Below are 13,620 nucleotides of genomic sequence, written 5' to 3' on the forward strand. Positions count from 1 at the left end.
GAATCAGATGTGAACCTTGGAGGACAATTTTATGGCATTCATAACATTCACTGTTGGGCTTGGGGAAAAATTAAGTTTGATTACTTGTTCTCCTCACTTGTTTCTCTTCTGTGTCTCATAAATGGCTGTGAAAAACACCAGAGCTACCAGAGGCAACCAGCAGCTCATTCTGCACACATACATGGGCTTCACATTTCTCTTCCCCCTTTCCTCTCCTTAATCTCTTCCAAAAGTCTCCTTGAGAGGAGGTTGCAGTGGGGTGGGGTTTGGGCTCTTCTCCTTAGTATCAGATGAAAGAAGAGGATGAAGTAGCCTGAGATTGTGCCAGGAGAGGGTTAGGTTTGGCATCTGAAAACATTTCTTTGCTGCAAGAGTGGTCATGGATTGGCACAGGCTGCCCAGGGAGGTGGTGGAGTGCCCATCCCTGGAGGTGTTCAGGAAGCATGTGGCCATGGCACCTGGGGACATGGTTTGATGGCCATGGTGGAGCTGGGTCAATGGTTGGATTCAGTGGCCTTAGAGATCTTCTCAAACCAAAAGCATTCCATGATTTGGTGCAGGAGACTTTCACAAAGCAGTGCTCCAGACCCTTGCAATTTGGCTCACACCTTCAGAGGTATAAAAAGCTCCTTTTTGCCTGGAAATGTACTGAGAAGATCTTGTGAAGATCTGCCTGGCCCGTGGGAAACAGCACTTTGCACAAGGCAGGCACAGGCTCCTCTCTAGCTGCAGGCTTCAGATTCTGCTTCGAGCTGCAGCTCTTTGTGGAGTCTAAACTGGAGGTGACAAAAGCATCAAGGAAAATAAAGTGCTGAAAACAGTGACAAGGGGGGAAAAAAGGCTGCAACGTTCACACCTCCTGCTGTCAGTGTCTGCAGGAAAGCAGCAAGACAGGCAAGATCTGCAGGCTGGGAAGCTGATAAATAAACCACTGGCACATTCCCTCACTCCAGGGAACCAACATTTCTTTGCTGCAACAGTGGTCGGGCATAGGAACAGGCTGCCCAGGGAGGTGGTGGAGTCCCCACCCCTGGAGGTGTTCCAGAAACGTGTGGACATGGACACGAGGAATTCAGAACTGGGCACAAGGCTCCAGGTGAGGTCTGAGCAGAGCAGAATCACCTCACTCAGCTTGCTGGCCACACTGCTTTGGATGCAGCCCAGGCTGCCACTGGCCTCTGGGCTGCAAGTGCCCATTGCTGGCTCCTGTCCAGCTTCTTACCCACCAGCACCTCCAAATCCTTTCCTGCAGGGCTGCTCTCAGTCTCCTCACCCCCATCTAGGGCTGCCCTGACCTAGGTGCAGTACCCTGCACCTCACCTGCAGCTTCACCTTAATGAACCTCCTGAGATTCTCCTTAGTCTCCCCTTCAGCCTGCCCATGTCCCTCTGGATGACCCCATCCTGTCCTTCAGTCCAGCTTGCTATTCAAATGTCATACTGCAAACTCCAGTGCAGGCACAGACCTACAGCTCACAGCTCTCTGAGCATGAGGGGGGTGTGGGTGAGCCATGAGTACAGAAGAGCCAGCTCCTGTTAGCCAGCAATTTAACACTCATATGCAATGAATTAATTCATGCCATTAATGAATCATCCACCTTCCAACAGAGCAGGTCAGTATTCATGCCTAAAACCTGGAATAATCATGCTTATTTCATTAACTCAAAGCACTTTTCCCCCTAAATGCAGTGGAACAAAACAACCACAGTGGACTAGAAAGCCCTTGATGAAATCTTTTTAGTGGCTGCTGACAGCTGCAGAGAAGCAGAAGCTGCTTTAAATCATTTTCTGAAGAGCATTATTATTTACCTGCTGGTTAAAGTCACACCTAGTAAAAGTAATTATGGCTATTTCTGTTCATTATATAGAACAATCTTTATTACTGCTTACAGTTTCTCCTCTGTTTCATTATGCTCCACTTACAGCCCAGGAATCTCCTGCATGGAGTAAAAATCTGAGCAGGGAACAGTGATTATGTCCATTTCAAGTTCAAAAGATCTGCTGATAGATCATTAACCACTTAGCAGTGAAAATCCAGACTACTATTGTGACCTTTTGTACACCTGAAATTCAACTGGCCCTAAGAACTGCTGCTGCCACTGCCAGGATTTAGGACAAGGGGCAACAGACACAAACAGGAGCCCAGGAGGTTCCATCTCAACACGAGGAGAAATGCTGGGAAGGTGCTGGAGCCTTGGAGCAGCCTGTCCAGAGAGGTTATGGAGTCTCCTCTGGAGACTTTCATGATCTATCTGAATGTGTTCCTGTGTGACCTGCCCTAGGTGATTTTGCTCTGGCAGTGGGGTTGGTCTCACCGATCTCCAGAGGTCCCTTCATGTTGCTCTGGCAGTGGGGTTGGTCTCACTGATCTCCAGAGGTCCCTCTATGTTGCTCTGGCAGTGGGGTTGGACTCACTGATCTCCAGTGGTCACTTCCAACCTCCACCAGAGTGTGAGTTTATGATTTCCTTACCACTGGGTACATCCTGCTAGAGCAAGGAGTGAGGTTATGCCCAGAGAGGCTGTGGAGTCTCCTTCTCTGGAGCCTTTCCAGGCCTGTCTGGATGTGTTCCTGTGTGCCCTGAGCTAGGTTGTCTGGTCCTGCTCTGGCAGGGGGGCTGGGCTTGACGATCTCTTTGAGTCCCTTCCAACCCCTGACATCCTGTGAGCCTGTGATCCTGGTCCCATCCTCCTGACACCCACCCTTCAAGTACTGCTCAGCACTGATGAGCTGTGCCCTCAGCCTGCTCTTCTCCAGACTAAACAGCCCAAAGCCTCTGAGTCGCTCCCCCTCACAGTGACGTTCCAGTGCCCTGGGTGGCAGAGCCACTGCTGGAGTGAGCTCAGCCCCAGGTAAAGGCTCCCCACGACACCATTCCGTGCCGCTGGCCTCAGTTTGCTGCTGCTGTGCGTGCAGGCAGGGGCAGGCAGGGGCAGGCAGGGGCAGGCAGGGGCAGGCAGGGGCAGGCAGGGGCAGGCAGGGGCAGGCAGGGGGAGGCAGGGGCAGGCAGGGGCAGGCAGGGGCAGGCAGGGGCAGGCAGGGGCAGGCAGGGGCAGGCAGGGGCAGGCGCGGAGCAGCGCCCCGGCAGCACTCACCCCAGGATGCGGTTCATGCCGTGCCTGGCGGCGTAGTGCAGGGGGGTGTTGTGCTGGTAGGTCTCTCCGTAGGAAGTATTTGGGTCAAGGGTTTCTTTGAGCTGAGGGTTGCTCTCGTAGATTTGGCAGGCCAAGTTCTCATCTCCGTTGATCAGAGCCTTGCGGAACTTGGTGGTTGTGTTTCCCATCTTGCTCTCCTAGCTGGCAGGGGCGCTCCTGCCTCTGCCCTTCATCCACTTGTGGCACTGCTCTCTGACATGCTGCAGGCCTGCAAAGACAAACAAAGGTTGAGTTGTCCTGGGAAAGAAACCCTTCCGAGAGGGACTCACACACACTGCCCTGCCAGCGGCTGCTGAGCCAGGCCGTGGGGGCTGCAGAACAGAAGGCTCTGGGGAGACCTCAGAGCAGCCTTCTGCTACCTGAAAAGGGCTACAAGAAAGCTGGGGAGGGACCTTCCACAGGGGCTTGTAGGGATAGGATGAGAAGGAATGGATTGAGGCCTGAGGGGGGCAGATGGAGACCGAAGAATCAGGAGACTGTGAGGGTGGGGAGACACTGGCCGGGGTTGCCCAGGGAGGTTGTGGATGCCTGGAGGTGTTCAGTGCCAGGCTGGATGGGGCCATGAGCAAGTGGGAGGTGTCCCTGCCCACGGCAGAGGGGCTGGAACTGGACAATCTGTAAGGTCCCTTCAACCCAGACCCTTCTAGGAGTCTATGAATGATGGAACTGCTGGAGACAAATTACCAATCCTTCCCAGATGCTTTTCCTCCTCAACTCTGCCATCACCCTGTGCTCTTCACTGCCTGCACTCTTTGGCAGCTGCTACACCTGCCAGCCTCTCACCTTTGTCTGCTGGAGGTGATCAGGACCTCCACTGCATAAATAGAGGGCAGGCAGAGCATCTCCACTCAGGAGATGGGACAAGAGAAGCTTATCAGGCCATGCAGCTGGGGACAGCACATGCTGCTTTATGTCAAAGGGACAGACAGACAGAGAGGGCACTCAGCACCAGGCTGCAGCTGGTAGCCCAGAGAACCTTCTGGGAGGTCTCTTTTCTGCATGACTCATCCCATCCAGGCTGCTCCATGCCATGCTCCACTCACCCCACAAAGCACACACTGGGATCAAACATGCCAGGCACAGCAGGGCAGGAAGCAGATCTGTCGTATTGGGTGCACAGAATCAGGCAGGGCAAGAGGTGCTTCATGCCCAGGACCTTATATTCAACTTGTTGGGTCTGCCTCCAAACTTCTCTCTCTACTTTGGCTTTCCAGCACCTGTGATTGGTGCCCTGAGAGCTTCACAGAGGAATCCAGGAGGTCTGGAGCTGCTCAATATCCAAAGGGCTGGGAATGTGGGTACAGGTAATGTCACAAGGATTGCAGGGAGCCTGGGGAAGACTTGCAAGGAGATATTTTTGTTTCCCCAGAGAAGGCCTCCCTCAAACTCCTTTCAGCTGCTGCTGTGAACTTGATGTGTCCTGCTGCATCCCAGCACTGCCACAGCTTTGACCTGATCCCATTCTGCACAAGGTCCTACCAACAGAAGTCTTGCACTGTCTCCTCACTGAGGTTCCTCTGAGAAGTCATTTGGTGAACACTCATCCTGATGTCTCTGGTGCCACCGGGGCCATTTGAGAACAAGAGTGGTGGCCTTGGTGGCTTCCATTTTCCACAAAATTATGGAATCATTTGGGTTAAAGGAGTCCTTTAAGCTCATCCAGTCCAACTACTGCCTAACTCTGACAAGGCTGGGGCTAAACCACGGCCCTCAGCACCACAGCTCTTGGAAACACCTCCACGGGTGGGGATCAAGCAGGTTGGCAGAGACCTTCCAAGCTCAGCCAGCCCAACCTAGCACCCAGCCCTGCCCAACCAACCAGACCATGGCACTAAGTGCCCCAGCCAGGCTTGGCTTCAACACCTCCAGGCACAGCCACTCCACCACCTCCCTGGGCAGCCCATTCCAATGCCAATCACTCTCTCTGACAACAACTTCATCCCAAAATCCAGCCTAGACCTGCCCTGGCACAGCTTGAGGCTGTGTCCCCTTGTTCTGTTGCTGGCTGCCTGGCAGCAGAGCCCAACCCCACCTGGCTACAGCCTACCTGCAGGCAGCTGCAGACAGCAATGAGCTCTGCCCTGAGCCTCCTCTGCTGCAGGCTGCACCCCCCCAGCTCCCTCAGCCTCTCCTCACAGGGCTGTGCTCCAGGCCCCTCCCCAGCCTTGCTGCCCTTCTCCAAACACCTTCCAGCACCTCGACTTCTCTCCTGAATTGAGTGTCCCAGAACTGGACACCATTCAAGGTGGGCAGCTGAGATCTTGGCTTTGGTGTAGTCTGGAGCAAAGGAGCTGCTCTGCCACAAGGCCATGGCACCAAAGACAATAGCTGAGAACACTGTGTCAGAGGAACAGTCCCTCCTGGGCCTGCCTGGAGGTCCCCTGCAGGTACTGAAATGTAGCTCTGAGGTCTGTGCAGCCTTTAGGCCCAGCTCTCCCAGGCTGTCTGTAGCAGAGGTGCTCTCAAGTGCCACGGCTGAGCAGGAGCGGTTCGGCTCAGCGCGGCGCCAGCGCTGGTGGCTCTCTGCATGCCAGCAAATTAGCAACTGCTGCCCTGCTGATAAAATATTTAGTACCCCCCTGGCAAAGCCCTGATCCTCTGGCAGGGAAATGGCAGGAGATAGATTGGACCTGATCTAACGTTCATTTGCACCAACACAGCCCTTCAGGAAACGTCTGGAAGTTCAGCCCGAGCACCTCTGCTGAATTATAGGGTTGGTTTTTCCCCCTCGCATGCAAACTGCTCCATTATTTCCACAGAGGCTGGGGATGACAACAGTTAATTCTTGTGTGGCCCAGGCAGTCTGGATTTATGGAGATGATTCCTGGCTCCTGTGGCATTCCAACCAAAGGCAGCCGTGGCGCACGGCGATGAGCCTGCGCTTCGAGGTCGGTGTCGAGGCAGCCAAAGGAGACAGAAGCAGAATGAAGCTTGTAAAGAGCTGCAATAATTGACTGAGACACTGGCATAGGTTGCCTGGGGAGGTGGTGGATGTCCCCTCCATGGAGGCATTCAAGGCCAGGATGGGTGAGGCCTGGAGCAACCTGGTCTAGTGGGAGGTTCCCCTGCCCGTGGCGGGGGGTTGGAGCTGGATGAGCTTTAAGGTCCCTTCCAACCCAACCCATTCTGTGAATCAATGAATCTGTGGGGAAAAAACCAAACTAGCCTGAGCCTGGACCACAGAACAGGTTGGGTTGGAAGGGACCTTTAGAGATCATGGTCTCCAACCCTCATACCATGGGCAGGGCCATCCTTCACTGCTAAAAGCCCCATAGAACCATAGAACAAGCAGGTTGGAAGAGAGCTCCAAGCTCAGCCAGCCCAACCTAGCACCCAGCCCTGCCCAACCAACCAGACCATGGCACTAAGTGCCCCAGCCAGCCTTGGCTTCAACACCTCCAGGCACAGCCACTCCACCACCTCCCTGGGCAGCCCATTCCAATGCCAATCACTCTCTCTGCCAACAACTTCCTCCTAACATCCAGCCTAGACCTGCCCTGGCACAGCTTGAGGCTGTGTCCCCTTGTTCTCTTGCTGGGTGCCTGGCAGCAGAGCCCAACCCCACCAGGCTACAGCCTCCCTTCACGTAGGCAGCAATGAGGTCTGCACCATGAGGGTCCTGGAACACTGCAGCAGGCTGCCCAGGGAGGTGATGGAGGCCACATCTTTGGAGATATTCACAGTCAGGCTGGACAAGGCTCTGAGCAAGTGGAGGATGTCCCTGCTGAGTGCAGGGGGAGTTGGACTGGATGGCCTTTAGAGGTCCCTTCCAACCAGTGCATTACAGGCTCACAGGTGTCAGGGGTTGGAAGGGACCCAAAGACATCATCAAATCCAACCCCCCTACCGGAGCAGGACCACCCAATCATCCTTGTAGCCTTCCACTGGACTCTCTCCAGCAGATCCTTGTCCCTCCTAAACTGAGGAGCCCAGAACAGAAGGCAGCACTCAAGATGAGGTCTGAGCAGGGCAGAGCAAAGGGGCAGGAGAACCTCCCTGGATCTGCTGGACACACTCTGCTCAATGCCCCCCAGGACCCCACTGCCCTGTCAGCCCCCAGGGCACATTGCTGTGCCAGGGATGCTCTCCCCCAGCACTCCCAGCTCCCTCTCCTTGGGGCTGCTCTCCAGCAGTCACCTCCCAGCCTGGACTGCTGCAGTTTATTATTGCTCCCCAGCTGCAGGACTCTGCACTTGTCCTTGCTGAACCTCATCTGGTTCCTCTGTGCCCAGCTCTGTCTGTCCAGGGCTCTCTGGATGGCAGCACAGCCTGCAGCTGTCTCAGCCAAGCCTCCCAGCTTGGGATCACTCAGGGCAGCTCACACAGGAAGGCATCCAGGTGGGTTTTGAAGATCTCCAGAGAAGAAAACTCCACAACCTCTCTGGGCAGCCTGATTCAGGCCTCCAGCACCCTCACAGTAAAGAAGTTTCTGCTCACGTTGAGGTGGAACTTCTTGTGACTGAGTTTACAGCCACTGCCCCTGGGCATCGGTGAGCAGATCCTGGCTCCACCATCCTGACAGCCACCCTGCAGACATTTGCAGACACTGATCAGGTCCCCTCTTAGCCTTCTCCAGGATAAACAGCCCCAGGGCTCTCAGGCTTCTCTCATAACAGAGATGCTCCAGTCCTCAACCATCCCTCTAGCCCTCCATTGAACTCTCTCAAGCAGTTCTCTGTCCTCCTTGAACTGGGGAGCCCAGAAACAGACACAATATTCCAGATGTGGTCTCACTAGGGCTGAGGGAGAGAAGAACCTCCCTGGACCTGCTGGCCACATTCTTCTTAATGCACCTAAGAAGAGTAAAAGTAGAGAGGAATGCAAGTCACCAGAGGCCCTTGTTCTGGAAAACCTGACCCATTTGGCACAAAAATGGCAGAGAAGCGCAGGGAGCAGCCAGGCTAAAGGCACAGAGCTCTTCAAGAACTGCTCTGAAGAGATGCTCTGCTTCACCCAACTCATGGCATCTTTATGACTGTCACTGAAGATCCTGAGCTGCCTCCTTCCACCCCAAGTCACTGCAGACACTGGAACCACACAATGCCTAAGGGGGCTTGTTGGTGGAGCTTTCTCCCTCACATCTCAGGTCGTGCTGAAGCTAGACAGAGAAGGCAGCGACAGCAGCTGTGACATTTCTCCTGTGCTCTCACTGTTCCTGCTGGCAGACAGATAAGGTAGTGGAGAGGAGAAAAAAAGCAGCAGGAGTAACAAGCTTGACAAGACTGCCAGGAGCAGGAAAAATGCATGAAACAAGGGAAACCAGTTTGCAGCAGTCAGTGGGTGGCAAGTGAAAAAAGGGAGAACACCACAAAGCCTTCATCATCCATGGGCCACTGCCATGCAAGCTAAACAAATGAAACCTAGCAGGTGCTGGCTGAAGCTAAAGAAAACTCTTAACAGAGGGTCTGCAGCAGTGGGTGACCTGTGGCTGTCCTCAACAGATATCCTTCACGCTGGCATTTGCTTGGCTCCAGGAAATAGCCAAGGCTGTGTAAATCTCTTGTAAAGATCTCTCTTTGGTTGAAGCTCTCTCAGGCAGGATGCACCCATGCTGCTTGCTGGTGCTGCAGGCAGGCACAGGATGGCAGGGGTTGGAAGAAACCTCTGGAGATCAAGTCCAAATCCCATGGCAAGGCAGGCTCACAGATTCACAAAGTGCAGTGGGTTGGAAGGGACCCTCAAAGGCCATCTTGTCCAAGCCCCCTGAAGGCAGCAGGGACAGCTCCATCTAGATCAGGATGCCCAAGGCTATAGCAAGTCTGATTTTTAATGTCTCCAGGGATGGAGCCTCCACCACATCTCCAGGCAGCCTGTGCCAGTGCCTCCCACCCTCACTGTGCAGAGCTTCCTCCTGATGTCCAACCTAACCCTGCCCTGCTCCAGCTCCAAACCATTGCCCTTATCCTGGCCCCACAGCCCCTTCTCAACAGTCCCTCTCCTGCCTGCCTGCAGCTCCCCTGCAGATACTGAAATGCAGCTCTGAGGTCTCCCTGCAGCCTTCTCTTCTGCAGGCTGCACAGCCCTGACTCTGCCAGCCTGTCCTGTAGGAGAGGTGCTCCAGCCTTCTGAGCATCTTCCTGGGCCCCTCTGGACCTGCTCCCTGAACTGCTTTTCCATTATTTTGTTCAAAACCTCCCTGAACCTATGGAAATTTTCAGCAGTCACAGCTGAAATTTCACAACTTAAGCATTCCTTGTGAAGAAACAGCTTTTTTTAACCTGCCACTTGTTACATTCTGCTTCCTTTGGCTGCGAGAGCTGAGAAACAGGAAAAGCTCTTCCCTCTGATTCTAGAGGTTTCCATCCTACCCCCTTGTACAGGTCACTCTTCTGTCCCCCTTTTGCTCTTTTTCTTCCTGATCTCCAGTCTCAATCTCCCCTCCTCAAGCTCCAATCCATTCCCTCTCATCCTATCACTGCAAGCCCCTGTAAAAAGTCCCTCCCCAGCTCTCCTGGACTCCCCCTTCAACTGCTGGGTCATCTCATGCCTCAACCACTTGTTCACCTCTGTGTACTGCCCAAGCTTCTGCAGGAGTTCTCTGTTGGGAAGGACTTACCTCTCTCTACAGGCAGCGACTGTGCCAGCAAGCGTGCTGTGAGCAGCAGCATGCACCTCTCTCACCCACCCCTGGCTTCTGAGGCTGCCTGCCCACCAGCATCAAACTGGAGCAGGAGGAGCTAGGACAGCCTGGGCTGTGCTCATCACTGGCTCTGCTCCTTCCACCTCTGCTCCACACAGCTGCCAGGGTCATAAGAAACAGGTGAGTGCCCGTGCTGCAGCCAGAGCTGGCTCACCAGTGGATCTGGTCCTTCTGGTTAGGTAAGGTGACTCTCAGGAGCTGTGTCCCTTTATGTGTTGTTACATTAGACAGAGAGGTCCTGCAGGACAGCGAGATCCAGGTCATCCTCCTGACTCCGGGGGTGTCAGTGACACCACGCAGCAGGTTCTCAGCCAGTGCTATTTCTGCCTGCTGCTGACAAAGTCACAGAGGACATCTGCAGAGGGCTTCCCCCACAGCTGCTGGGCTGCACAGCCCTGCCTGCCTGCACCTCCACGGCCAGGCAGGCCTCCTCTCCTAAGGGCATCACACAACCATGGCATGGCTGGGGTTGGAAGGGGCCTCTGGAGACTGAGCCCCTGCTAAAGCAACACTGCCCAGGGCCAATCAGCCAGGAGCACATCCAGGTGGGGTCTGGATACCTCCAGAGCCAGAGAGGTGAGCAGCCTGCTCCAGGGCTTTGGCACCCTCAAAGGGAAGAAATTTTTCCTTAGGGTTAGGTGGAACCTCCTGTTTGTGTCCATGACAGGACAAGGGGCAGTGGCACATCTGGCTCCCTGCTCCTGGCACTCACTCTTTAGCTATGGGTCAGCATTAATGAGATCCCTCCTCAGCCTTCTCTCTCCCAGGCCAAACAGCCCCAGCTCTCTCACCCCTGTCTCAGCAGGGAGATGTTTCAGGCCCCTCAGCATCTGAAGCGACTCTCCATTGGACTCTCTCCAGTAGCTGCTTGTCCTTGAACTGGGCAGCCCACAACTGGATGCAACACTCCAGAGAAGGCCTCACCATGGCAGAGGGCCAGAAGCACCTCCCTGACCTGCTGCCTACACTCTTCTCAGTGCATCTCAGGATGCCATTGGCCTTGCCCACGAGGGCACACTGCTGGCTCGGGCTCAGCCTCTTGTGCCCCAGCACTCCCAGGTCCTTCTCTGCTGAGCTGCTCTCCAGCAGGTCAGCCCCCAGCCTGTCCTCCTCCCCAGAGCCAGGACTCTGCACTCGCCCTCACTGAGCCTCACCCAGCTCTGCAGCCTGCCCAGCTCTGGCTGAGTGGCAGCAGGGCCTGAGTTGGTGCCAGCTCCCACTTTGGGACCAGCAGCAAACTGCCTGGGGGTTTGCCTTGTCCCCTCACCCAGGCCTTTGATGAACACATTGAACAAGACTGGACCCAGGGCTGACCCCTGGGGACCCCAATTCATCATGGGCCTGCAGTTCACCTCTGCCCCATTGCCCACAACTCTCTGAGCTCACTTCTCTCAGTGGCTCCCAAAGCTGGCTGCACAGCAGCACAGCTCTCACCCAGCCAACCATGGCAGGTGGCCCTGAGGTGATGCAATCCAACCCAGCCACGTACAGGAGCAGGCTTGCTGCCATCAGCCAAGTCACCGTGACTGTCCTGCAGCTTCCCAAGCCCCTCCACCTTCCCCCCGCCGTGGCTGGCAAAGCTGTTCTGAAGCAGCCTGACCTATGATGAGGAGAAGCACAATTATCAAGCCAGCATTTGCTAGGCACTGGCAGAACCTGTATCTGGCTGCCTGAGAGAGAACTGCACGGGCTCAGGCCTGAGAACATCCAGTCTGTTAGAAAGAGAAGCCCAGTGCCAGCTCCACTGCACACACCTGCAGGAGCAAAAGGCAGCAGCAGCAGCAGGGACAGGAGCTGGAACAACCTGCTCTGCTCATTTCAGCAGCTCACACAGTTCAGAGTCATAGAAATGGTTTGGGTTAAAGATCATCCAGGTCTAACCTCCCTGCCATGGGCAGGGACACCTTCCACCAGGACCAGGTTGCTCAAAGCCTCATCCAACCTGGATGCCCAAGACCCCCTTGCTGACTGCTCTATGAAAAGCCTGCTCCAGGGCCAGTGGAACACAGAGGAGCTGGTTTCAGAATACCTCTCCACCTTGTAAAGCAAAAGGCACCCAAAGAGAACAGCCTCCCTGCCTCAGGAAATAAGAAACCACCCAACAAAGACATTTCTTTCCCCCACACACTTCTGTTGCTCTCTTGGCTGGCTCTCCTCCCCCAGCTCCAGCTCCCTGTGTGGCTGCCCAGAGCAGTCTGACCTCCAGCAGACCTCCCTGAGAGCCCCAGAAATTATAAAGGCATTTTTACAGCTATTGCAGAGCAAGCACTTGGCAAGTTGGAGCCCTGCCTCCATTATCCCTTTATGACACTAATGTTGTTTGAGGAGCCCAGCCTGTAATTTCTGAAGTGCTTTTAATTGCCACCAGAGCTGATCCTGCCCTTTCTGCTCCTGATCCGCTCCTGCTCGCACTGCTGTACCTTCAGAGACTCACACACTGCACCAGGTAGGGAGGGACCCTCAAAGGTCACCTTGCCCAACCCCCCTGCAGGCAGCAAGCACACCTGCTGTGGTCCAGGGCCACATCACCCTGATCTTGAACATCTCCAAGGATGAGGCCTCAACCACACCCCTGGGCAACCTGTTCCAGTATTTCCCCACTCTCATTGTGCAGAACTTCCTCCTTATGTCCAGCCTAAATCTGCCCTGCTCCAGTTTCAAACCATTGCCCCCTGCCCTTCCACAGGTCACCCAGTTCCAACCCCCTTGCCATAGGCAGGGACACCTCCTGCTAAAGCAGCTTGCTCCAGGTCTCAGCCCCCCTGGCCTTGAACACCTGCAGGCTCAGAGCCTCCACAGCTCCTCTGGGCAACCTGTCCCAGCGCCTCACCAGTGCATACTGGAAAGAGTGGAGGTAGTTCCAACAAGTTGCTTGCTCGGACTGAAGTGCAGACAGAAGCAGAAACAGCAGCAATGTGCAAACTGTGCAAAGCCAGAACTGTTTGGATGCTGGAGGCAAGGCAGGAGGGCACCATGGCCTCAGCTGAAGTCAAACCTGTTCTCAGGAACCTTCTCCTGCTCAGCATTATTTGCTCAGGCAGGACTCTGACAGTGGCAGTGCTTTCAGAAGGGCAGGGTGAGTGGAGCATGGCCTGGAGTCTGAGGATGGAGACGCAGAGCAGGCATCCCAGCACCAAAGGTGGCAGTGGCTGCTGTAAGCCACACCCAAGGAGTGTCACACCACACCAGGCTGCAGGCTCCCACCCAGTCACTGACACAGCAGCTCCACTCCAGTCCATTCCAGAAACATCAGCAGAACTGGCACTGCTGCTGGCTCTGGTTCTCATCTCGTCCAGAACCCCCAGATGATCCTGAACAGCAGCAGCAGCAGGTGCTGTGCCCGTGCCTGACGTCAGCAAGACCCAGGTGGGATGAACCAGCATCAGTGTCCAACAGGCACTGTAGGCACACAGGTGAGCTTGCATTTACTGCAGAGCAAAGGCACCCAAGCCCCCTCCCTGGAGGTGCTCAAGGCCAGGTTGGATGAGGCCTTGAGGTGTAGTGGAAGGTGTCCTTGCCCATGGAACTAGACGATCTGAAAGGCCCCTTCCAACCCAATCTACAGAGGTCCTGATGAAAGGTGTTTGCCTGCAGGAGGCCCAGCAGGACTCTGGTGAGGAGAAATCCTACCAACTTGGCACAAAGCTTTCTGAAAACACAATCCTGAGGCTGGGGAGGTAGGAGGCGAGACACATCCAACACAGCCCCCACCCGCCGGGAGAGGAGGATGTGTAACAGCACTCATCCTTCCCTTCCCTGCTCCATCTCATATCCTCTTGCATCATATTTTGTAATAGGCTCAAGAATTGCTGGGGAAAACCCCTTG

General features: G+C 55.0%; 1 protein-coding gene across 5 annotated transcripts in view; it reads right to left on the reverse strand.

The window, feature by feature from the left end:
- ANKIB1 (ankyrin repeat and IBR domain containing 1) overlaps positions 1–13,620 on the reverse strand; it is an 85,951-nt gene that overhangs the window by 32,755 nt on the left and 39,576 nt on the right. For all 5 annotated transcript variants that reach the window (XM_064167227.1, XM_064167228.1, XM_064167224.1 and 2 more), the window contains one exon: positions 3,095–3,362. In XM_064167227.1, the coding sequence (XP_064023297.1) occupies positions 3,095–3,282 (188 nt within the window). In that variant the 5' untranslated portion in view covers positions 3,283–3,362. The remainder of the gene's footprint in view (positions 1–3,094; positions 3,363–13,620) is intronic.

Source organism: Pogoniulus pusillus, chromosome 28 (genome assembly GCF_015220805.1).
Source record: "Pogoniulus pusillus isolate bPogPus1 chromosome 28, bPogPus1.pri, whole genome shotgun sequence".
Taxonomy (NCBI): Eukaryota; Metazoa; Chordata; class Aves; order Piciformes; family Lybiidae; genus Pogoniulus; species Pogoniulus pusillus.